Here is a 25,733-nt window from a genome sequence, read left to right as displayed (position 1 = left end):
TTTATAGAGTCCATTATTTCCCCTTCTGATCTCTTAGAGATCATATTTTTATTTATTAGGAACACTATTACATTACCTTGAAGTTTTTTTTTCCTTCTCTTTATCTGTCACTGGAGTAGATCTGTGGTGAATATCCTGGATCTCAACTCCATCTTTGTTTTATACAGGTATGCACCATATGAGATTCTTTTGGTATTGATTGACCTCTGATTAAGAGCCTCAGGTAAGTGCAGGATAAAATGGCTATTTTCCCATCACCCTGGTACCCTGCTCCCAGCCCTGCTGTTGACTTACCCAAGTCTCTCATTGCTCTTTGACTCAAGCTATTAGACGTAGCACAAATGTTCTTTGGGACAGTCTCTTACTCTGTATTTGAACAATGTCTGTGAGATCTCAAATTAAGCCTCTTTTTTTTTTTTTTTTTTCCAACCCCAATAGTATCTATCTGCTTTGTGGCTAGAGCTTGCCCAGTGAAATGCAGCCGCTTCTGGCACGAGCAACACGCTGCAACAGCACGCTGTATTACGGGAGGCCGAACAACAACACGATAACACCATCCTGCATTACAAGTGGGGAGGGAAGTGTGGCATGTAGGTGTGATTAGCACATTAAGGACAGGATGCATAACCAAGAGGGAACACTCAAAACAGCAGCAAATAATTGTTAAATTATTACACAATTATTAGCTCTTTAAAAGCAAGGCAGGAATGATGTGGGGAAAAAAAAATCTGTTTGAAAATGCTTTTGCAGGGCTGTGTGAGTAGGAGTGCAGCTGCAGAGACACTGCCAAAATCACCCAGCACCTCCCAGGGGAACAAACAGTGACAGATCCATAATTTATAGGGGGCAGCTGGCACCCAATAATTAGGGCATAATTTACACTTAGTGGGTTTTGAGGGTGGGAGGAGTGAGGCAGTTCTGTTTGTTCTCCTGTTCCTTCCCCAGGTGTCTGTCCCGCAGCTCCGAGGGGAGAGGATGTTCCTGCAGGCAAACCTGGCCTGACCCAGCATGGCAGGGCTCAGGGGAGGGTACATCCCCTCCCGCCTCCCTCAAGGGTGTGAGCCCATAATGACTATTTTGCAGTTTTTTCAGATGGAGAGGTCAGATTTTTCTGCTCCGATTCTTGGCACAGCTCTTCCCCTCTCGATGACTAAACCCCATCATCCCTCCTATGGCAGAGGCTCCGAGCATCCCCACAAGCCTGTACCACAACTCATCTCGCGCATCGTAACAGCCTGTCTCGGCGGCTTGAGCCCATCTGTGCCCTGCAAGGGCCTTGGTGCCTCGTACCCATCACCATCCTCAAGGCCTGGGGCAGCGGTAAAAATAATGTAATGCTTGTTCTGCCTTTTAGCCATAGATCTGCCTTGCAACCAAGCTGCAGGTCTCCTGCCTGCGTGGCTGCCCTTGCCCCTGCCCTGCCTGGGCTTCCAGGGTTCAGCGTTTGCCACCTTTGCTTTTCCAATTTACAGGCACATCTGGCCCTCAGGGCCACCTTTCAGGGACAGGACATGGCTGTGCTCTAGGTGCAGAGCCAAGCAAAGCCCATTTCCACTAAGGCACCCAGCTTGTCAGGCTCTGTAGGACACAAGGGAGATGCAAGGAGAAAAAGTCTTAATGTAACACAACAGGAGCTAAAGAAATCCTGAGAGTTTCAGGGCAGTTTCGGTGCCTTCCTGATGTGTATGAGGAGGGGGATCTACCTCGTAGGCTTTGCAGGAAAACTGTGCCCAAGCTGTCACAGTGAGGAAGAGCAGGAGGCCAGTATTTGTGCAGCACCTCATGGTTAAACTTAAACTATGTCTTTAGAGCTGATGTGTAAAGTAGGCTAATAGGACCTGCAGATACAAAATTGAGGGAAGGGGGATCCTCAGGACCTTAGCCAAAATGCAGCTCTAGTAGTTAGCTCTTCCCTCCTAAATTAGCCCTGTCCTGATGACACTGAATGAAAGCTTTGCTGCCTGCCCCATCCTGTGGAGTAACATCGCTGCAACATGTCAGCCAGCTCTGCTCTGGGGACCACGACGGTGGAGCTGTGAGATGGTGCCCCAGGCTGAGCACCCTGTGTTGGTTTGGGCAGCGGGGTGACAGCCACTAATGCTCAGTGGCAGGACAGGCAGGATCGTTCCCCACCAAAGGCCACCTTGGCCCTGCTGGGGCAGCAACAGCAAAGGAGTTAAATTTTATTTCCTCATAGGGAAGAGGCTTGCAACAGCGGCAGGAAAAAAATTACTTAGCTTCATCTTTCTTCCATTTTAGAAAAATTAATTTTTGAGAAACCTCCGCAGTTTCAGTATTTCTGGTCCCTAAATCAGGCAGTCTGACAGCCTGTCCAGGGCTATTTATTGGCTCCCTCGCAGGGAGCCATCTTCAGAGAGCCGGGGATTGATCTGAAGACCACGAGTGCCATCTTCTGGGAGTCTGCAGCTGTCCTGCCCTCTCCTTCCCCGCAGCCTCCCGTGGTTATGCCATAAATCTCGATTCCAGAGGAAAAAGCTTCGCTCCAATAAGCCTCACCCTGGGGTTTCCCACCAAAGCATCACCACCCGTTGGGGCAGCACGATGTTCCTTGCCTTCCTGGGGGGAAACTGAGGCAGAGACATGAAATAATGCAGCTTCTCTGCTCCCCCGGGGAAGTCTGGGATGTTACATGTTCTCTGAAATAGCCCAAGAGGCTCAGGATCAGGAGGTGCGGTTGTGCCCCAGGCTTGCTCTCAATTTGGAGCTCTTTTCTAGCATTAAGAAATCAACAGGAAGCTCCTTTCTCTTTTCTCTGCTAATTTTCTGTTAAGGGAAGATAATTTTCTTTTTGCACAAAGATTTAACTCTAGAATTGTGCACTTTAAGATACCCCTGGAGCATCACAAAGTCTGAACCAAATCCCAAGGGAGGGCAACACTGGAATTAAGCTGCTTAAACTAAAGGAATTGCCTGAGCTGGAGCATGGGGCTGTGAGGCTGCAGGCAGAGGGTGGTGAAAGCATCCCAGGGAAGCAGTTGGAGGCAATAACCTGGGGATAGTGCCCCTCTTGCAGAGGTTTACAAAAGCTTCGGTTTCTTTAAAAGCTTATCAAAGGTTTTTGCTGAGGTTTGATTCATGGTCATGGCAGGGGAGGGGGCAGATCTGCCTGTGCGTGCCCTGCCAGAGCCTGCAGTGGCACAGGGGGTGCGTGTGGGAAGCCAAAAAACTGGCCTTTTCAGGGAATTTGTTTGAATATTGTACAGTGGTTCCCACGGTTAAAGGTGGGGCAAACGCGTGCCTGGTGCTACGAAGGCTGTGTGGGAAGAGTGGACGTGGGTGGGTGTCGGAATGCCGAAAAATACTGCCCCTCTCTATGGCAGGCCCCACAGGAGTGCGCGGTTCAGTCTGCGAAGCGGGGTGCGGAGCACGCGGCAGCGCGCAGCCGACGTGGCACCGTGCGGTACGCGCAGCAGGCTGTACAGCGCGGTGCAGGCCTTACGGCAGGACGCGGCCCGCGCAGCAGCACGCGGTGCCCCGCGGTGCGTAGGTGCCCGGGGAGGCGGTCGATGCCCCATCCCTGGAAACCCCGGTCAGGCTGGACGGGGCTCCGAGCGCCCTGATCCGGTTGGCGATGTCCCTGCTCGCTGCAGGGGGTGGGCCAGATGGCCTGAAAGGTCCCTCTCCCCCCACCCCCCGAGGTTCTATGGTTCCGTGAGCGCGCACCCGCACGGCCAATGCCACAAGATGGAGCTCGGAGCTCTCGCTCCTGCTTTCCCCGCAGGCCAGCGCTGCCGGGGCTTTCTCCCGTGCCCCTCCCGTGCCAGCCGAGAGACTCGAGTGGAGAGTCCCGGCCGTGGCATGACCTCGCTGTCTGGGTGTCACAGAATCACTAAGGTTGGAAAGCACCTTCGAGATCATCAACCCAACACCACCGTGCCCACTAAACCATGTCCCGAAGCACCACATCCACATGTTTTTTGAACACTTCCAGTGATGGTGACTCCACCACCTCCCTGGGCAGCCTGTTCCAATGCTTGACCACTCTCTCGGTGAAGAAATTTTTCCTAATATCCAATCTAAACCAACTTGAGGCCGTTTCCTCTCGTCTTCTCACCAGTTACTTCACAAAAGAGACCAACACCCACCTGCAATGGCTCCCACTGCGGCCCAGAGAAGGGTGACTCCAGCCTGTGCTGGTCCGTAGGGTGATAGTGCCTCAGCAAGGGCCTCTGCCACAGCCCACCATGTAATGGCACCCATCCTGGCACATCCCAGCTCTGCCACCCTTCGTTTCAGGTGCCCTCAGTGTCTGGGGAGATGCGGTCGCATGGATGCAGCTCTGCAGACTGGCACAGCCCTTGTGCTGTCGTACCACTGACGGGTCTAGTTTGGGTCTCCTCTATTGCCAGCAGCCCTGCTACAAGCTTGGGGGTATCTCCACATCTTCATGCAGCAGCTAAATCCCTTCATTCTGTGGCTGCAACGGGGTTAGAAACTGATTCACCACCTTGCTACAAGCACAAACCCAGTGGATCTGAAGGAATCTGAGTGAAAACAAGGCTGGATAAGTTCTCTGGAGGTTGTGTCACTCATCCTCCCCAGCAGCAGGGTCAGCGCTCTGCTCTGTAATCCTGCCAACCCGTTACCCAACCTGATAGCGAAGCCCCACCACCACCCCAGCAGTGCTATTCCCAAGCTTCCCTCAGCATCAGTTCTGTCACTTCGCTGGCTTTATCAGTAGGATAAATCTTTGGACTGTGTAGATCCATCAGGTCTCGGTGTTGGAGTAAGAGGGCAGGCAGCTGGATAGTGAAAGGTGGAGGTGGGGAGTGGTGGAGCCCCACACTAAGCATGTCCCGGAGCACCCACCCACTACTCCAGCACAAATGAAGTGGGAAGTTGTAGCCCAAATTGGTTTTGTTTTTTTTCTTTTCCTCAGGTAGAAAGTTAAAGAGTTTCCCTTGGCAGAGAGTTGGTCAGTATTGGGCTCTGGTGCTGAAAGGGACTGGAGGTAGAACACTCAAGCTCAGCTCATCTTGCTGGCCTCCTGAGCAGCTGATTTAAGCCATGTTTGAAAAACAAAGTATTCATAGTCAAAGCAGAGCAGCTCTGCTCTGCAAGCAGGGCATTTCAGACTGAACTGTGGTGTATTTTTGACTGATGTGCACATGATGACGGGGCAGCTCATGGCTACAGAGGATGGGTCTGGGGGATTCATGCTGGATGGCTTGAGCGGATCCTAGGGCACTGATTTTCAAGGAAATAGCAAGTCCTAGGTGTTCAAAGTCCCTCATAGCAGATTTCAATATCTGACTTCATTAAACTCTGCAAATATCTTATGTGATGAAAATTCATGATTTTTAAAGCTAAATCTCACCTCCCTTAACATCCATGCTTACGTCTTTGCTGCGCAGGGGGAAATCACATGGAAAAAATCCTGCTAAATGTGCCTGTATTACTGCCGACACTTGATCCGAACAACAGCTGAACTTCAGGTGGGTTTGGAGTGAAACCAGAGTCCCCATCCAGTCTGTGCTGGAGAACAGGGGAAATGGCACTTACCAAATTCGGTCCACTTGTAGCCCAAGCCCAGATTAACCGAACACTGGAAGTAGGCAGTTCTCTCTGCGAAATGATGACTCAAGTGATGTCTGCAAGGGAGCTCAGATAAAATTTGGTGAGGTTTTCAGCAGAATGATTGCCGCCAATAACACCATAGGCAAGATTTCAGAACAAAGGCTTTTTCTCATGAGTTAGCAAAAGTAATGCTAGCTATTCACGATTTATGCCTCCCTCATAAATTACATTTAAAGACGAGGATTCTGTGTCATCAGAAAAGATACTTTTTATTTTATATAGCATCTTTAACACACTTAAGGAGAATGATAGTCTTGTCAGGGTCCTGGGGTGATAGGGAGGATATTTTTTTTTTTTCCCAGAAGGGTTTCAGCCTGTGAAGTTGGGAGAGGGGGGTTACAGCAGAGTCACCAGCTGACAGATTTAGGGAAGGAGGCAGAGATCAAAGTGAGGGGCACGGTGCAAAGCAATCATGCATGTGCAGAAAGAGGCTCCCATGGGAAAGCCATGGCAGATCTGGCCCCTGGAGGTGTCAGGTCCCACATGTAGATCAAAAGCTCCTTCCATGGTGTCCATGCTTTCCTCTGCTCCCTGCCCAGCCCTGCTCATCCACCTATAGCTGAGAAGAGCTCCAGGGTTCAAGCTGTTTGGGTACCCGTGGCTGTATCACCATGGGATTGTCACATTGGCGCTGACAGGTTCCGCCAACGTGAATCGTCCAAATCTGGTGTTGGGTCATCCAGGACTCTGGCCCATCTCTGCTGTGGCTCTTTGAGTGCTCCATCTCTTGGGTCACTGGGTTGTGTAAGAGCAGCACCTTCTGTGGGTCTATGGGTTGTTAAAACTGTTCAGTGACAAGGTGCGTCCTAGCAGTTCAGAAATTGGGAAGCAATAGGCCAGGCGTGTTTAAAAATGGGAGTGCTCTTTCACGCTGCAATGCCAGCCTCACACTGCAACCACTGGGATTCTGTACCAAGGTAGCCCAAGCCTTTTTCTTCCCCAAAGTTTCTAAGATGCCTTGAAAAAGTGAAGAATTCATTGAATAAAGCTGTATCCATTTAACAGCTATATTTTCCTCCCATTCCTCTCAGATTTTGTCCTGATGAGCTAGCATGTGGCTCATGCTAACCAGGGGGGTTGGTCACGGGCTACTGTTCCCTCAGCAGGTGTAGCCATGACTTTTGCGTGATGGTGCCTCCCAAGGCTGGGGCAAGGAGCATCCCCCCCGATCGCTGCCTTTCACGCCGCAGCCTGCAGGGAAGCGGCCGGGACGGGCAGGGAAGTAGTGCCGGGGAACGCGTGGGTGCAGGTCACCCCACAGTTTCCCTGGGACACCCCAGGCAGCAGACTGGTGTCCCCCTCTCTCCTGTGGCCCCTTCCCTCCTCCCGAGGAGCTGAAGCTCCCCTCCCGCGCGCTGCTTCGCCTCCCTCCAGCGGAGGAGAGGGCAGTCCCGCTGCAGCCAGAGTCCCGACAGCTCTACATCTGCCTTCCCAAAAGAGCTTTTGCAAGCCAGATTTGCAGAGGGGAGAACGGCGTATTGGGTCATCTCCATGGGAACGTCGTGGGAAGATTGATATGTGCCCCGAGAGGCGGGTGCAGTTATTAGCATGTTCCAGATCCTTTCCTGCAGCCTTCCCCTCCGCCCTTGCTGAGCAGGAAGAAATGGAGGGTTTTCAAGGAGGAAAGAATACGAACATCTGACCCAAAAGCACCACCACAGCTCCCAGCCCTTCCCGGCAGCATGTCTCCATTCCCTGCCGAGAGCAAGGGCTTGTCACGGCAGAGCTGCGAGAGCTCCCGCAGCCACCACAGCCGGAGGGAGCCGAGTCTGTTTGCCCAGGAGAGGACAACCGTGCTGACGTGGTGAGATGGTGCCGGCCACGGAGCGGTGCCGCTTGGCGAGGCGTGGCGGAGGAGAGCAGCTGGAGCGGTTCTTTGTCTGGTGGTCACAACCGCTTGGTGCAATCGGTGTCTTCTCCTCTGCTTGCTGCACCACCAGCCCACGTCTTTCCACGTGGCGGCACCATCCGAGACAGCAAGGTGAACTCCAGGTCGGGTTGGTGAGCTGAGCACAGATCTGAGCACCCAAATCTTTCTGGTGCAGCAGTAACCTGGAGGGTCAGAGGAGGCCAGCTCATCTCCACGTGCCTCAGTTTCCTCCCAAAAGCTCTGTTCTTCCAGGCCAGCACTGAGGGCTGCCAAGAGCCCTCACATATGCTAACTATTTTCAAGAGTGATGGTGGGCTGAAGACAAGCCCTCCAGTCTTGCTGGAGCCAAGAATGAGAGTCCAGATGGTGCATGACCTGACCAAGCCCCCTGTGATCTTCCATTTGTTATTCTCCTAAAAAGCACATTGCCTTGGGAAAAACCCAAGGGTTCGTTTCCAGGACCCAGACTCTTTTCGTGTGTAATAAGAACCGCACCTACGCTGGCCGCACACGCTGCTCACATGAGGCCCCCTTTCTGCTGCAGTAAGGTTTTTTGGGTGCGGGGGAGCTGGTGAGGTCTCCTAGAAAACCAGGCTTTAGCTCAGCATTCAGCTCCTGTGGGGCACGGCTGCAATTATCCTCCTGTCCCATGTCTGCAGAGCACCTAAGAAGAGCAAGTCCCAGCTCTGATGGTCCTCCAGTGGGTGTTACTCCAAAATTACTAGCAACAAGAATATTTTTAAAATAGAAACCTCTGGTCTGGTCTATGTAGTAATTAATCATTAATAAATCATAACACTCAGGAGGAACTTGAATGTTGTACAGCTGATTTTAAGAGCTCGTCTAAGTGGACCTGAGTGCAGAAGTGGATCTGTACCGTGTTCCTCAGGTGGAGGGTGTCTGCTTCCATCCCACCCTCACTAATTTCTGCCGGGCAGTGCATTTTGGATGGTCAGGCTCCGCGGGGCAGATCAGTCTCGGTATCTGTGCGTGCAGCACTGTCACAACTGGAAAAGATCAAGGCGCGCATTTGCAATCGTAACAATAATAATAATGTCCCCAGAGTGGCTTTTCAAATGCAAATGAACAGAATAAATATATCAGTTCCTGTTATAACTTTGTTGCTGCTGTAACTGAGTCCAAGTGCAGACCTGAAGCTGTCCCCTCCGCCTGCCTGGCAGCAGAGCTGCAATTCTCAGTTTATTTTCATTCCCGGCCCGACAAGGACTTGGCCCCGAGCTGAGAAACAAGGCGAGGAGCTGGGGCTGCAGAGCCGGTCTCACATTTGCAGAAGCACTTACCAGATGCTAACCTGGCATGCAAAGCGAAGGATGACAGCAGCTATGAATGGTGATTAATAATTAACCCACCACCCTGCGAGCTCAGCAGAGCCCCGGAACCCACCCTGGCCGGGCACTGGCTCCGCTCCCGGGGCTTCAGCTCCCGGGGCTTCAGCTCCCAGGGCTCCGCCAGGCGCGACGCACTCCCTCCCCTCCTGCTGCCGCCAGCGCCGGGGTGGGAAACGCTTGTGGCACAGACCCGGCAGGAAAGATTCCTTGTGGTTTTCATTTCAGTCAGTCTTAGCAGTCATCCTTCGTCTGCAATACCCGATTGCATCCCCTCTCTCCCTGCGTTAAGAGATGTAGCTGCCTTGCCTTCCCTTCAAAGATGCAACAGCGCTGGGCGCTTGCTGGTGTGTTCTGTTGCCCTTGCACAAATGCACATAGATATATGTAACTACCGAGGGCATCTTTTTGTCTGAAATTACAGTACCATTCGGTTTTAATTCTTTAGTTAGAAACTTTGTGTGCGGTTTGTGTGTCCTTGGAAGGGAGAGGGATCGGGGCGCAGTGATTTGAGCTGGTTTGAGCCCAGAGCCGTGGGGCTGCCTTCATCCTCTACGTGAGGCACCCCCCCAGGCACAGCCCCACTCCTTGGGGACATGGTGAGTTTTCTGGAAATTCAGAAGCGTGTCTGCTAATCAGTTTATTAATTGCAAAAATAAGCCCTTGATATTTATCACTCCATGTCAGAGCTTGGCTAGCTGCGGGAGAAATTGGCAGCCAGGGAGCATAGGCAGAATTTATGGTCACAGGGCACGTGGAGGTGTAGCACTTATTTGGGCCATGCTCCCAGTAACTTTTAAACCAAGACAGAGCTCTTAATCTGAGGACACGTTTATTTTCTGCAGCAAAGAGATTGTTTGAGAATGAAACTGATTATTTAAAAAAACAAAGAGAAAGAAAAAGGAATTGAAACTGCATAGGCTATTTTCAGACACCAAGATGAATGAAACGTAAAAAAATAAAATAGGTTGCAAGGTTTGAATTCTAAAAAAGGTTTGTCTGAAAGCATGAAAATCCAAGCAGGTGCTTTCAGCTCCAAGCACTGACAAGGGCAGGCTTTTCTGCTGGCAAATAGTGGAAGATTTCACCAGGCATGCACGGAACAGTGCAAATCTGCTCATCCGCAGGGCTCTAATTATCAGAGGAGACCTGTGACACATATGCATTCACTGCTTTGCTGTTGCTCCTTATTCCTGGCTCCTAAAGCTGGAGGCTGCTGGTGGAGCTGCTAGGAGGGCAGATCAGACCTGCAACCCCACTGCAAAAGGCTGCAGCAGAGACCAGCGGAAAAAGAGGTGATGCATCAAGTGGGAGAAGGCGATCTGCAGCTCAGCCCTGTGCCCCCACACACACCACCATCGCAGTCTTCCAGCCTCTCGCTAGTCCTCGTGACTTCTGCTATCGTTTACCTCCACGTGAAGAAGGGAGGGATGATCAGGACAAGGTGCAACTGGGGCTACGAGGAAAGAGCCTCGCCAGCGTAATAAAACCTGGAGACTTTTACTCTCCAGGACTCTCACACTGGTTCAGGACAGGAAGCCACACACAGTAATTTGGAAATGAATCTGAGCTGCCCATTTCAAGGTGTTCCCCTGAAAATTCTCTTTCTACCACATAGTGCCACCGCAGGAGGAGCGTGGGCAGAGGACTGGGAGGGCAGGACCTGCTGGGTGCTCTGTCCCTGGTGCACATCACTCGCAGCTGACCCGGCTTCTGGTGGCATCTATAGCGAGAAGGAGCTGCTCCGGCACCGGTGAAGGAAGAGCAGCACTTACCCGATGGCAGCTGGGCAGAGCTGGGCTCAGCCGCCTCCGTCTCCACCCCACCTGCCCTTTGGCAAGCGATGAGCTTGCTGAGAGACGAGGATGGCTCGTGTCCTCAGCTGGGAGACACAAGGCTGCAGCCCAGCAGCGGACTCAGCATTTGACCTACGCTGCAACAACTGACCACGCGCAAACCCGCGTGTGCTCGTTGCCTTTCCCCGGGGTGGTTCACACGGTGGCAGGTTAATCATCCGCTGGGCGCCCAAGGGGAAGTGAAGGCAGCTCTGCCGCAGCGAGGGACAGCTCGGTTTCAGAGAGAGGGCAGAAAAACTTTCAGAATGATGAAGTTGGTGAGAGCTGAGCTGGCTCTGCACTGAGGGCCCTGCACCGCCTGGGCAGACGGGCGGTGGTAAGCCAGAGCCCAGAGATTCAGTGCTGAGCTCCAGCTGTTCAGCCCTGAGAGCGCGGGCAGAGGCGTCTCCCCGCAGAGCCGCTCTCCATACCGTGCTTCTGAGCGCATCTGCTGGGACTTATGCAATCCAGATGTTTGCACGGGGCTGTTTCTATCTATAACCCGCCTTGCACCTGGCAGTGGATTGCAGGCATCAGGCAGCAGCGCTAGGACCCGGAAAAGCCCCTTCCAGCACAAAGCCCATGCTAGTAGAAGACTGGAGGCCCCAAAGGTCACGGCGCAGAGATTTCCAACCGGCTGCACTTGTATTTGGGGCACCTCCTGCCTTTGTTGGTGACTGTGACCATCAGTTGCTCCCAGGGCCAGGTCCCGGCCCAGTGCCTGGCCATGGGCGTCCCCCGTCCCCGCCTAAGGACAGGGGTGCGATGGGACAGTGGTACCATAAAAATGCAGCACCTGCCCTCTCTGGTTGATGCTCCCTTGCTGGGACACGTGCGATTCATTCTCGTGGAATTATCCTGGTCGAAGCAGGAATAGACTGAACAAAAAAGGGGCAAAAGCACCTTTTTGCCCACAGATTTGGGTTTGTGCTCAGGGACCAACAGAGATCCTTTTCTGGCTGAAGCTGCAAACACTTCCCAGAGCCCTGCCCCTCTGCTCTCTTGCTCGTGGCAATTGGGATTGGTGCTATTCAGCTGCATTATATTTAAATTACCTATCAAGCAATTGCAGTGCATGGTCCTAAGCAATACAACCACATCTGACTGCCCCAGGGGTGCCTGTGTCGGCCTGTATGTGCTGAGGGTAGGAATGCTTTCTGCCCTGGTGACTATACAGACACACAAACAGGGCAGCTGGGGCTCTTAGAGGCTTTGCTAAAGTTTATTAGCTTTTATAACGGTCGCAAGAATAATTGGATCTCAGATGCACACCTGCAATTTGGTACAAAGGAGGGAAAAAAAAAAAAAATGAGGCCAGATGAGGTGTAAATCAGGAGCAACTCCAGAGCTGCTGGTGCGGTTTGAGCAGAGCAGGGTGAGCCGGAGCGGCAGAGTGCAGCGAGTCCTGGTGACATGGCGGGGTTTGGGAAGGGGCCTGGAGTACGTCCCTGATGCAGTCTCGCAGTCTCGGCGGGGAAGGGGATGACGCCGAGATGCTGGGGAGCACCCAGGAGCGGTACCTGCCCCGGTCGCTCCGTTCACGTGTTGCGGGTGTCACACCGCCGTCATGGCGTGCTTAAATAGGCCCACTGAGGCAGGAAGGGCACTGCGTGATGGCCGTGGGCACCGGCAGCGCTTGCCCCACTGTCTGCCCTGACCCCATAAGCAGCCACAAGCCGGCTGCCAAGCTGGCAGCTGCTCGTCTCTACCTGCTGCCTGCGCCAGCCGGGACCCTCTCGCCTTGCTCAGCGCCCGTCCCCAGACTGCCCCGTGTCAGCACTAGGGCTTCTTCCTCTGAAGCACTTCAAAGGGACCAGCATCACCCCCTTCCATTTTGCAGATGGGGAAGCTGAGGCCTGGAGGAGCCGCCCCAAGCAGGCAAGTGGCCGGAAGAGCCGGCAGTCGCCGGGGCTTTGTCCCGTGTGCTGGCATAAGGGGTTTTTCCTGACCCCACTCCCTGCTGTCAGCCCCCCTGCCGGGCCTGCTCTGGGGGGAGCAGGGGAGAGGGGCCGTCAGGGAGTGCTGAGCCCCACCATGGGCTGTGCGAGCAGCACCTGGCTGGGAGCTTTCAACCAGCAAGGGTCCTCTTCCCCCGGCTCCTTCCACACACTCGTGCTCTCCACCCCGGCTCCATCGCAACAAGGCGGCCCCTGTTCCCTGCTTGCCCCCGGCCCCCGCCCGGCCCACAGTGCTGGCGTTACAAACGAGACGGTGACAGCGGGCCCCGCCAGCCCCGGGGCCCTGCCGCTGTCAGGAGCGGCACGTGGCGGGGAAGACGGGGCTTTGGGGTGCACAGCCTGCACCCCGCAGAGGGCATGGTGCCATGTTCCCCTCCCAGCCTCTTCCCACGCCCGTGCCCGCTCGCTGGGGACTATTTTGGATTATAAATGACGAGCTGCCTGTGCCAGGCTGCCAGCTGGCATGGCTGCGCGGGAAACAGCTCCCGAGTCCTCACATCCTGGCGCAGCAGCAAAGCCCACGTTGATGCCACCTCCCTCCGCTACGCTGGAAGCTCAGGCCATCGGAGGGCTTCCCTGGGAGAGAGGCAGCCCCACGGCAGCGCTGGGTCCTCGGGCAGGCGGGCAATGCGAACGGCTGGCCTGCAGCCCACCTGCATCGCCACGTTCAGCACTTTTGTGTTTTCGCTACTCGTTAATGCAATGCAGCTGAAGGATGGTTGATTTCAGCCCGCTTCATGCAAAATGAAGATACAGAGTCGGCAAAGCACTCGGCAGCGTCATGTGCTCGAGGCACACCATGGAAAACCATCAGTGACAGCCCGTTTGTTGCTCAATGCCTTCTGTGCCCAGAGCTCTGCCTGTACCCCGGGGAAAACCCTCCCAGCACCTCTCTGAGCCAGGTCAGGGCTCATCGGCATCCAGGCACTGAACTCTCTTCTGCTTCAAATGTTCTCTGCTGGAGTTGATGCCCAGCACCCACAAGCTCCCAAGAGCCAGGATTTCACCCTGTGCTTCTAGGTCATGGTGTTCCCTTCAGCTGAGCAGCCGCTCTGGTCTCATCTGTCCCCTTCCCTCTGCATGCGCAGCTTTGGGACCCTGCTCTGGAGCCCTGTGAACCATAATGAACCTTTCTTTCTGGTGTCAAGCAGCTTTGGATCAAGCATCATGTCAGTAGCTGGCCAGGATATTTGTGTTTATTTCTTCTGCATCTAGATTGCTCTAAGAGTGGTCATCAAAAATCTGTTTCCAGGACTGCAGGGGCTGTGGCCTTTGCGGGCAGCACGGATGGAAATCACTGCTCCTCGGCATTCGGTGACTCTGCAGCCCCGTCTCCAGCTCTGCTCCTTCCTCCTGCATCCAGGAGGTCTTGGAAAAGGAAAGTGGGATGGGTAGCAGCCAGAGATAGGCTCTGCTCGGGGGTGAGGAAGGAGTTGGTCCCACCCAGTTGGGTCTCGCTTGCCTTGGTGCCTGGAAGCAGACAGCAGTTGCCATGCATCTCCATCCTCTCCTGAACCTTTATTTCTTCTCGTATCTCCCCTACAATCTCTCTCTTGGCACCGCCGGTAGCTCCTCTTAGAGCCACAGCCCCATGGCCACTCACAGAAGGGTCCGTGGGCTTGCAGGGCCTCTCACGTGTCCCTGGAGGAAAACGTGTGTCCCCAGCCCATGGCTGCAGAAACTCAGGGAGACCAAAGGCTGGACAAAAATGCTCTTGCTGTCTTCTTGCACCAGCTTCAGCCTCCAAAGAGACACTTTTCCATGGGGCCCTTGTTATTTCTATTTATTTTTTAAGACTGCTTCATGTCCATGCGGTTGGGCTGTAGTATGAGCTATTTTTTGCTGCCAGTCAGCTTTCATATAAACACAAGGGCTACACTAGCTGTACGAAAAGATGTTTAAACCTGTATCTCAAACCTTCTACTTAGAGCTGGCTAAGCCTCTCTCTAGCACTTCATCTGCACACCCTTACTTTATTAGAGTTAATATTAACACATCTCCATGCTAAATTCAGAGGCACACAATGCTGTTGAAAGCCTTAGGAAGTCACCTGCTCTCTGTGATCTTGCGGCTACACGGAAGAAACCCTCAGACACACCAAGAGAGGCTTCCTGATTTGAGAGCAGAAGCACCGATCCTGCACCCAGCTGCCTGCGCCTGTGCCCAGACCTGCTGCGCACCCGGCTTCCCAAGCAGGCACCGGGGTCTGCTTGCGCAGACCTGCTTGCAGATAATGGGAACAGTAGCAAAAAATAAGCATCCTCATCAGCACTGGGCTGCAGGCATTAGATTAAGTTAAACATCGATTTAGCTAGCTGGTTACCCCCGTTTCTGTGCTACCTCCACAGCATCTGAGCTCTCTAAAGCCAGCATGATTTTTGTCTGTTTACCTCTCTATATACAGATGTAGATGGTACTGACCCAAGACTAGATCTGTTGGACATCCTTTTGCTAGTTGTGGTCTGTGCTGTTCTGCCTTGCTCCATCTTGCACAACCAGACGTGCATACTGTTGGTGATTGGGGTCCAAAGGTTACCACTGTAAGAAGTTTCTCCCACCACATTTTCTTGGCCATCTTGACACAGCGGGGGACTGCACCTTCCCTCCTCACAGCTTATCAGCCCCATTCTCTAGTTTGGTCCAGAAAAAGATCTGTGCTAAAGGGAAAAAAAAAAAATTCCTTTAACACTTATTATTATTATTATTATTATTATTATTATTATTAAAGTCATCAGTTTGTTTCTCTGACCTAAAGATGTACTTCCCTAGTTTAAGCCTCCCTTAGCATGGAGGTGTGCTTATATAAGGTCTAATCGTTGATCTAATTAAATTGATTTGCTACTGTGTTAAATCAGTGCAGCTATATTGAGCAGACCAGGTCTAAGTTTTTATTCCACCTCATCATAAAAAATGATAATAAAAAGCACCTTCAAGACATCAGTGCTAAGAATTCAAACAGAAAGTTACATTTATTATGTTAAATCCAGTCCTATTATTTCTGGGATGTGGATTTTTGATGTGGCTATGAAATCCTTGGCATTGGCAATATTCATCTCACATTTCTCTACAGGACATGCAAATATTTATTAATGTTCCAGAAGGGTCTAAGGGGTTTACAAATCTAAAGCCCATTGAAGGTGACAACTGTCTTTTACAAAGAAAAAAAAGCAAGCCAAAAAAACTCTCATTATTTTTAAAATCAGTTTCACCATTTCTTTTATTCACTATTCAAGATTGATTATTGTTTCCTTATAAAGTATCTTCATTACTTCCTCCCTGTCAAAATTACTTTAAAGTAGTTATTTCCACTTGAGGTTTTGGTGGATTTCCTGATCAGGGGTTCACGCTTAGGCTTTCGTAGCTCTTACAATACTAACATTGCAAGTTATTTTAGGAAAGATTTATGTTCCAGCTAAGACCATGATAAATTTAAAACCAGCGAGACAGACATTTTTATACAGAGCTATCTAATTTGATAAAATGTACAAATTTGGTCAGATTCACTCCAAGAGTGGCCCTTTAAACTCTGATTTACAGAGTCAATTAATAAGCTGAAATAGCAGCTTGTTGGATTTTCAGAGCCAGCAGCCTTAGCTGGATAGCAGGACAGTTACTAAGCTTAGACCCAAGCGTCTTCCCAAAACCTCTCCAGCCTAACGTGACGCTGCCTGTGGCCATTGCATCTCACTGCCACGTCGCACTCGCGATTGGCACCCATGGGTGCAAGTGCTGCTGGCTCAAGGGTTTGCTCTGCGGGGTGAACAGTGGCAGTCCTGCCCTAAACAAACAACCCTGGCACGCTCCGCGCTCACTTCTGCCAACGGTTTGCTGCGTCTTGATGTTAAGCCAAGGATTTGCACACAGGCTGGACCTGGGCACGGTCCGATGGGCCGCTCCTGGACTGTGAAGGGGTACCAAGGTCTAACCCACCTCCAGGGAAAGGGTGGCCTGTAGCAGACCCAGCTCCCTCTGCTCCGTAATGGCAACCATTAATCAGGCTGATGAGCTCAGACCTGAAAACGCCCTCACTCCTTTGAACCATTCTCACCTGATTAGCAGGGGATCCCACACCTGCATTTCTCAGCCCATCACCCACACTGGTAGGGAGGAACTATGAGCCTTATTTGCCAGATAAAGAGTTGAGGCACAGCGACACTCAATGCCAGACAACATGCAGTGGACTGTCCCCAGGGTAGGGCTAGTAGTGAGGGTTTGTAATCCCGAAAGCAGGGCCTGTCTCCATCTCAACTTTACCATAAAATGTCAACTTGCAAAAGATCTCCGGGCGTATTTTCCTCTTGCACCCCACCAGAGCCTGGAAAGAGCCACAGAAGAGGACAGGCACTATGTCTGCCTTTTGAGATCCCAAGCGGCAGAAACCCTTGGAGCCGCTGCTGGGAGCTGAGGCACCCGGTAAGAGCCACCGGCGCTGGCATGGTGATCCAAGAAGAGCAGCCTATGCTGAAGGGGGTGCAGGATGGGACCCCCAAACAGCCTGGTGCACCCAGCAAGGTGCAAGCACTTTCATGGCAGTCCCTGCTGGCCCATCCACCACTGCCGTGTGAAAGCAGCAATTTGGCAAGCGCAGCCATGGCTGCGAGCATCAGCTAAGAGTAAGTCTGTGCCAGAGCAGGAACCGAGCAGCCCCTGAAGCCCTGGGAGCACAGGGCTTTCCTCCCTCCCTGGGAAGCAACGCCTGATGGCATGGGACCGCTGTAGCTAATAAAGCCATTAATAGGGCCACATATCACCTCCTGCCTGAGGCGCGAGCTATTCACGTCTCATTCAGGCTTTAAAGCCTGAATGCACCCACGTTTGGTCAAACTCCCCACCAGCCTGCAAGGCAAGCTAGCAGAGGGACAGTCTGAGGGCTCTCTTCCACTGAGTTTTTTCTAGATTAAGCTGAATTTAGACTACTTCAAAGCCCTGGGGCTAAAACGGGTCTTTGGCATGAGTCTTGGGGTAGGAGGGCAGAGACACTCTGGCACGTTGGTAGGTGTGAAACTGTACTGAGAGCCTCTGCTGAATTTTCTTGCCACCAACTTGAGCAAAGTTTTTAAAGACTCTGTTTCAAAAGTGTTCTCAGGTTTAGCAGGGGCGGTCTCCGGGATACGTCTGGCCCGGTTCTCGGAGTGATGAGTATCAGAGCTCCCATGGATTTTGGATGGGTTTAGGCTGCTCAGATCTCCTGGAGTTGGGCCCAGCATTCTTCATGTGGCGCAACTCCAGAAATGGAAGCACTCCAAGTGAGCAGTTTCTTTCCCAAAATGGGGATTCTTCTTTCCTTTGGATGGAAAACACTACAGACAGGGGAAATATTATCTCATTGTACTGTGAAGGGGAACCATTTATTAGCTGTGGGTACCAAATTTAACTCTGGCTATTTTTTTAATAGCGGTTCTGATATGAATAGAAGTGTTTGGACCTTTTCCTTGCAATGTCAGGAATCTGCATCACAGAATTGTGCTACTATGTGAGAAATAGCAACTACAGAAGAAAAAAGAAGTGAAACAAGCTAGCCTAAATTCATGAGAAATTCATTCCAGGGGCAAAGATTATATGAAATGGCTCCTTCTCTCAGTTATATTTGCAACACATTAACGCTCAAAAAGAGCCATCTTATTGCCTCTTACACTTGCCACGTTATGCAAGGGTGGCTTTTCTCGTGAGCTCTGGGGCTCCCGAAGCACCCATGCTCGGCTGCTGGGAGCCCGCGTGATGGGGTAATCTCCAAATGCAAGGCACTGCTCCACACAGTAAAACTAGGAGAACAGGCTGAAGCAAGGTCCTGCTTATGGGTTTCTCGTTGCTTTCTCAAGAAGGAGAGTTACTTTTACTTGCTGGGAGTGGGGAGGCAATGTGGCCTAATGGAATATGCCCGACTGCGTTCAGCATTGGGCAATGGTCATACAGCAGCCACAAACCATTACAGCAGATGTGTGTGTGTTTGTGTTTCCATGAGAAAATGCAGTCACATACTCTTTAGGTTGTGATCCAATGTTCTTCTTTCTAGTATACCAATCTTTCTCCCACTCCTGGCTCCCTTAACCATGGCAAATGAGGACATAATATTAAGTTCAATTGATATCAGCTATTGTTTTCTAACTAATAACTTCCCAGGACTTCTGCAAGCTTCGCCCATCTCAGGTGAAACTTGGTAATTAAGACTGACCTTTGAAAGCTCCCACTTACGATGGTATCTGCTGGTTCTGCTTAATTCGGTCCCCTGTCTTACATATAAAATTGTGAATAATTGCTGCAGTTTATTAAAGTGGAAAATAAAGAGCTTTCAAAGCACTGAGATAATTTAGCTTCCAAACAACTGACAATACATAATAGATATGAGTTTTTTGAGCATGTTATACTAATGAAAAATGAGAGGGGAGTCATTTTCTATTTTCTATAGTTTCCTATTTTGTGCAAGTGTCACGTTGTTCTAGTGACAGCAGGTTTACAGGATTACACTGATTGGGAATCCTGTGCATCAGGCAGGTCTCTCTGGCTGTGAAAAATCATAAACTAGCATTTAAGTATCCAAACCATAGTTTTTGTAAATGAGCTAAGACACAAGAATCATGACAGGCTTTTAAAAATAAGATTTTTGGGTTTAAGTCTGTTTTGTAACTGGTCTTGTTTCCTCTTCGTTAGCAGAATGCACTTGTTTCATATTCAGAAGTCTTTTTTTTTTAATATATGTTTTTCCTAAAGCATAAATACTAGAAATTTTCTGCTGCCTCTAACAAAATTAGAGATTCTTATGGAATAACATCAAGGAAAACAAACCAAGTGAACTTGGATATGTGGGATTGCTAATAAAATTGGATGAGTTGGCATGGTTGTGTTCCTCCTCCTGCACTCTGAAAGAAGGTCAAAGACCTAAGCTTTTGATATCGTAATCAAAAATATCAAGATATGGATGTATTTAATTACTGAATGTTTCACTTTCAAACCTGAAATGTATCATATAATAAAGCTGAATATAAAAGAGGATTAACTGAAGGAACACAATGTAGATGGCTTCACATGAGGCTAAAAGCAAGGCAATGGCTTGGAAAGAGGGCTACAGAGGGTTTAAGGGATTGGGTGTATAGGTTTCATGTCCTGTGTTGGTCCTAGAGCCTCACTTTTGTGTTTACCTTCAGCTTCTTAGGCCTGGAACAGCACAGCCTTGTTTTGTCCTGTGCACCATGACTCCATGGAGGCCATGCTGGCTCTGCTGCCTAGGGAAGGCAAAAGTCCTGCTTTTGCTGCATGGAGCAGTGTCCAAACTTCGGGGTTACCTTTGACAAAGCCTTTGCAGAGACCCCTGAGAGACACCAGTCCAACTGCTGCATGAGGGTGGCAGGTCTGTGGAAGTTGTTGCCTTGCTGCACTCTCTGCTCCAGCGTCTAGAAAGAAGCAGCGCACATTTGGAGGCCAAAGCCACCCTGTGGGCACAGCGCAGCCACAAGCCTGGTCTGGCAAGGGGATTTCCCATAGTTACAGCTCTTGTCCACGCACAAGAGCAGGGACCCAAGCTGGAGCAAGGTGTAGGATCCCATCCTGACACAGGACTGCAAAGCTGGTCAGGAAAAAGGCACCCACCTCCCTCTCGCAAAACAGGCACCCTGAGCACAGCAAGAAGCCCTGAGTACACCAAATAAATCAAATCTCACGATTCACCATGATCAAGAATTGGAGAGGCTTCCTACAGGTTTTATATCTAAGAACGATTTATGATTTAATTTAAACATGTAGTTTCCAGCCGTTTCTTTTTGCAAGCAATCACCTAGGCTACATTAACCTGATGGTGATGTACTGCAGTCCCACAGAGCCCTGAGAGACAGCAGCACTCAGAGGTGTGAACTTCTTCCATTTATCTTGTTGGGGTGTGCACAGCCTTGCCAGGGAAGCAGGTCCAAGCGTGTTAACCACTTCACTACCAGCCTCTGCTGTTGAAAGGAATGATTGTACAGCAGTGTGTCCTCTATGGGCCTTTCCATTCCTTTGGTAGAGCCTCCCCAGCAACAAAGGATGCAAGCCTGGAAGGGGATGAGGGAGGTGCAGCTCCTGGAGTGTGATGGTGCAGGTTATAGGTTTGGAGGGGGTTCTGTGAGATCAGATGGGGTTTTTTATCATACAGCTTGTTGCAACAGATGTGACCACACAGGTTTTACAGTTTAATATGCTTTTGAACAAGTTATATACCTCCCTGCCTCTTGGTATCTAAGAGCGGAGCAGAGGCTCCTTGCAGGCTCCACTCAGGCCCCAAGCTAACCCTATGGGAGACCAGAGACAAAAAGCAGCAGATGGGAACTGATCCTTGGGAGACACTTCTGCCTGGTTTGGGTACGGATGTCTCAGCCGGAAGTTTTCTTCATCATACAAGTAGTATTCCATGGCAGTGGCACAAGGTTTTGCCTGTCACTCACGGATCTGGCACTGCTGACATGGGAGTGGTCATTATTAGGACCTGAGCTAACAAACTGGGCAGCTCCCTTTACATTCAGAGCTCTCCCACCTGGCTCTCAGCAGATTCTTGCAGGCAGTGCAGCAGTGAGCCTCTCATGTGCCAATTTGGAGGCTCCCTTTTGCAACCAGACGTGCACTTGCAAAGTCCTCTGAAGATGGCAGCTGCTAGAAGAGGTAGTGATCCTTTCCTCTGAACGGGGCTGGCTGCAGCTGCAGCGTGGCGGGCGTTGCAGCAAGTCCCTCTTTTGTGGCAGTGCACAGTCACCTGAGCAAAGCAGAAATACATTAAGATTTAACGTGAAATTACTGCTTCAAAAGAAAGGGCTTTTAGGAATTTCTACTGCTGAAAGCTGGAGGTGCCAGACTGCTCCCAGGCTGTCCCACGTAAGCAGACACAGCCTCTGCACCCCTGGATGGCAGCGAGGAGGAGCTCAAACCCAGAGCAAAGCCCACTTTCATCTCATTCTTCTGAGCTAGGGGCAAACACCTCTTCCAACAGGAGACGTGTCTGAAACAGTCTTTTCATTATGTTTATATTTAAAAACCTAACAGTGACTAAAGCAGTTTGCATAATAAGCAGCTCTAAAGCCAGAAATATTTATTTGCCTGCTCTCAGTAAAAAAAAGGAAGTCCTCAGATCCTCTTCTGAAGTCTGTAAGAAAGTGACAGAGTTTTCCCTTTACAGGATATAAATATGCAGTGCAAATAGGTGGCTCCTGTCACTGCTTACATTTTGATGTGTCTCTTCAGATAGCCTGGCAGTGCCAGATTATTTTAGTGTCAAATCAAAGCTCTGGTTGTGTAAAGCTGAGGAAAGGTACAGTCTGTGTTGCAGCAAAGGATGGAAGCTCCAAGAAGAAGACTGGAAGCAGTCCTGTGAGACATGTACCAGCCATGCATACTAAACCCGCCATTTAGTACGCGGAAAAGAAAACCCCTTTAGTAGAGCTGCTGCAGAACCGGAATAAATGTCTTTAGGTTTGAGTTCGGGCAGGATGGTGTTTTTCTAGGGAGATATGTGATTCATTCTCACATTAGCTAAAAGAAAATAAAGCTTTTGTTTCCTTTTTGCCCTCTGTTTCCTTGTGAGAGAAAAAAATTAAAGGGCCTGTTTATGCTGGAAGAAAAATTTTGCTGGCTGATCCCTTTTTAAAGCAGAAAGCTCTTACTTGCAATGCACCATTGCTGTCCTTGACTTTATCAAGCCAAGTCGGCCCAAACCTGCCTGATCTGTGTTCCTCCTTAGCATCACTCTTATATGGATGCAGGGCAGTTGTACGGCGCCTAGCACAATGCCATCTCTGCATGGTTACTGTGGCCTCTGCGTTTCAGCCTGATACAGTTGCATAGACAAGTAATGAGAGGGCAGTCACACGCTCGGACTCTCTGCAGGTCAGATGCACACACGAAGCTCGGCTCCTTTCCTGCTAAAGGGAACCGACAGCTGCATCATTTTGAAATGCTCGAAATCAAACTGCACATCAGCCTATTTGTGCTCTGTAGGAGCATGACTCAGCTGAGCTTGCAGAGTTCCTCCTGTGGACAGCCGGCCTAAGAGGAAGGCCTGTCAGGCTCTAAGCCCTCCAGCAGCCCATCTGGAGGGAAGATGCAACCCAGGTGCAGTCGCTCAGCCTGGACACCACCATTCGTGTTTCCACGCACAGCAGCCCTGCCTGACATTGACCAGGATGCCATAACCAGTTTCCAGGTGCTGTGAGGAGACATCCTGCACCGATTCACAGCTAAACCTTGCCCAGGGATGGGAGGCAGGCCTGCCAGGCCCCAGCCAGGCCCAGGGCATGCCCCGAGGGTCCCCAAGGAAACCCAACAGCCTGTTCCTTTAGCAGGGGCCTCGCAGGGTTCTCACGATGTAGCTGAGCCGGTTATCACGGGGATCCGGGCGGGACACACGCCGACACGACTACCCGCCCCGCCACCCCTCCCGCCATCAGGGCGCCGCCATGCTCCCCTGTCACCGCGGGGGTGGGGCCTGCGCGGTGAGGGGCGGGGCTCAATACGCAAATACAGCCGGCTGACTACAGGCGTGGGATGTGGCGCATGCGCACTACGCGCCCAGTGGGGCACAGTTTCTTGCACAATGCACCGGATTCCTTCAGCGGTGGGGAGGGGAAGCGACGGGGCGGGGTCGAGCATGTAAAGGAGGGCCGGCTTTTGCTACGCGATTGGAGAAGAGGAAGGAAGAGGCGGAACCGGATATGTAAAAAGCGAGGCGGCGCAGGGCGCACGAGAGGGGGGTGAGCGGGTCGCTTGCGTTCGGGGGTAACGCACGGGCGGGGCGTGGTCCGTATGCAAATCCCGCCGGCTCGCGCGCGAGGGGGCGTGGCTCGGGTGCAAATACATGAAGTACTCTTTCCCAACTCCCGCCCCAATGTTCTGCCTAACACCGCCTTGGCCCCGCCCCGCCGGTAAAAGGCGCCGCGCCTGCGCAGTGCGCCGAAACGAGGACTTAGTCTGTTACACAACTGCTGTGGAGCCAGGGGCTGCGCTCTCCGTCGCGTCCCGGCTCCGCGCGTCCCCGGCGGCTCGGCTCTCCTCTCCTCCTGCTCCGCTCCATTAGGCTTCTCGCGCCCTCCGGCATGAGCGGGGACCAACTGCACAACGATTCCCAGGTGAGTGCCCCTTCACCGCCCGCAGGGCCCGCTCCCGGGGGACCCCGGCCCCTCGCCACCGAGGCCGCAGGGTCCTTACTTCCCCTTAGGGCCGGCCCTGGGGACCCGGCTGACCCCCCCTTCATTCTCAGTGAGGAGACGTGCTCTGCTGCTGCCCCCTGCCAGCGCCCGCGCGGGGTAGCCCACGCGTCTGGGGAGAGCCCTGTCAACCCGGCCTGTCCCCCCACGTCGTGCTGGGGCGTCCCATCCACCGCCCCCCTCCCTCGCCCCGGGATTCGTTTCTGCCCATATGGGGGGCGGTGGGGGAGAGGGGACTCGTGTGTGACCCCCTGCCTGGGAGAAGGGGAGGGGGGCGGCTGGCCGCCTTCCCCTGGCTCGCTCCCCTCGGCGGGGGGGTGTCACCCCAGGAGCTGTGTGGGGCCGGGGGACGGCTCACCCTGACCCCCCCATCCACCCCCCGCCACGGAGGGCACCTTTGCATCGCGCTGGTCATTTCTCAGTTGGTATTTAATTTCCCTAAAAATGAGAATGACCGGGAGGGGGGGAATCCAGCGCGCCCCTTCCCCCCCAAAAAAAATCCCCCGGCGGGACGGCGTTTTCACGGTCTCTCCCTGTCTCCTTTCCCCGCAGATCGAGGCAGATTTCCGAGCGAACGGTGAGTCTGGCCCCGGCGCGCCCCTCGCCGCGCCGGCCGCGCACAGACATGGCGTCCCAGAGACTAAGTCCCGGCTCCGCGCTCACCGGCCCCATTGTTCCCATCGAGCTGCCAAAAGCGCCCCTTTCCCGGCGGCCGCGCCCCGCCCCGACCCCCGCTTCCCCAAGTGGGGGCACCGGAGGCCCCCGATCCGAGCCCATCGGCTCTCCCAGAGTCCCCTTTGGGCCCCGATTCCTCCCTGGAAAGTCGCCTTGTCGACGGTCGGGACTTAGTCTCTGCGCCATTTTCTTTTTCTCCTCTCTTCTGTGTGGCTTTCTCTCCTTCTCCTCCTCCCCGAGCTGCCGGAGAGGAGCCTTCTGCAGAGGCACCGGCCGGCCATCCCCGGCCCCCAGCCCCTTCTCAACGGAGGGGAAAGCAAAGTTTTTAACTAAAATAAATCCCCGAGCCGTTTTTTATCGCAGCCTTCCTCCCCCCACTGCTCCCCGTCTCTGTTCCTTTCAGGGAATCCCTCCCTTCCCCTAAAATGAAAGGTGATTGCAACATGTTGCTCCTTAAAAGAATCTGCTGCATCCATTTTAAGATCAGTCTTATTTCTTTCCTTGTTGTTTAATTGATGTGACTTTACCTTGTTGGGTCGGGCTTTTTAATTAAAATAAAAGCCCACATTAAAAAAAAAAACAAAAAACCACAACAGTGTTTTTTCCAGAAAGGTAGACAGCATCACTTCAGAAAGTTTGCAAGCTAACTGTTCATTTTATTCAGAAACATTATACAAGTCCTGTAATTTTATATATATATATGTTTATATATGAATATATACACATATATGTCTATATATATTTTTGCATATACACACATATAATATTATCTTTTCTAATCAGCCTTATGGCCACTAACTTTCTGATTGTTTATTCATTTTTCTAGGAAGCAAGCTAATTGCAATCCCCCCCCAAGTTGGTAGGTGTCATGTTGAAGGGCTTAAGCAGGGTGGAGGGGAGTTGAGGACGCACAACCTACCTTTGTGTGTATGTGTTCTTGTCACTCTTTGGGATGTGTAAGGCACTCTGAGTTCTCCTCTGACTGGTGAGGTGGTAGAGGACAAAAAATATGGTTGAAGATACCTACTTGACTTCTACTGATTTTTCGCATGCTTTTCTGGATGATGTCCATGTGCCTGGTTGCTTTGTAGGCTACTGCGTGTAAATATTTACAAATCTACGTTTGCCTGCACCTTTCTTTCTGTCAGTTCATTAGAATGTGATTATGCATGTGCACTAGGAGCAGGCAGTAGCAAATAGGCAGTTTTTGAACTTCTATTTCCATTTTGAATCTATAGTAGGGCTCTCTGAATAATTCTTAAAGGAGAAAAGGGTGCAGTGGATTTCCCAAG

General features: G+C 51.7%; 1 protein-coding gene across 1 annotated transcript in view; it reads left to right on the top strand.

Annotated features, from left to right (window-relative positions):
* Positions 1 to 23,655: 23,655 nt before the first annotated feature.
* TOP1 (DNA topoisomerase I) overlaps positions 23,656 to 25,733 on the top strand; it is a gene marked incomplete at its 5' end in the record, with an annotated part of 67,777 nt that continues 65,699 nt past the window's right edge. Inside the window, 2 exons of the mRNA XM_082007384.1 lie at positions 23,656 to 23,688; positions 24,319 to 24,343. Of these exons, the coding sequence (XP_081863510.1) occupies positions 23,656 to 23,688; positions 24,319 to 24,343 (58 nt within the window). The remainder of the gene's footprint in view (positions 23,689 to 24,318; positions 24,344 to 25,733) is intronic.

Source organism: Phaethon aethereus, assembly GCF_964289735.1.
Source record: "Phaethon aethereus genome assembly, chromosome: 16".
In the NCBI taxonomy this organism is placed as follows: Eukaryota; Metazoa; Chordata; class Aves; order Phaethontiformes; family Phaethontidae; genus Phaethon; species Phaethon aethereus.
This window is presented reverse-complemented; position numbering and strand designations above follow the sequence as displayed.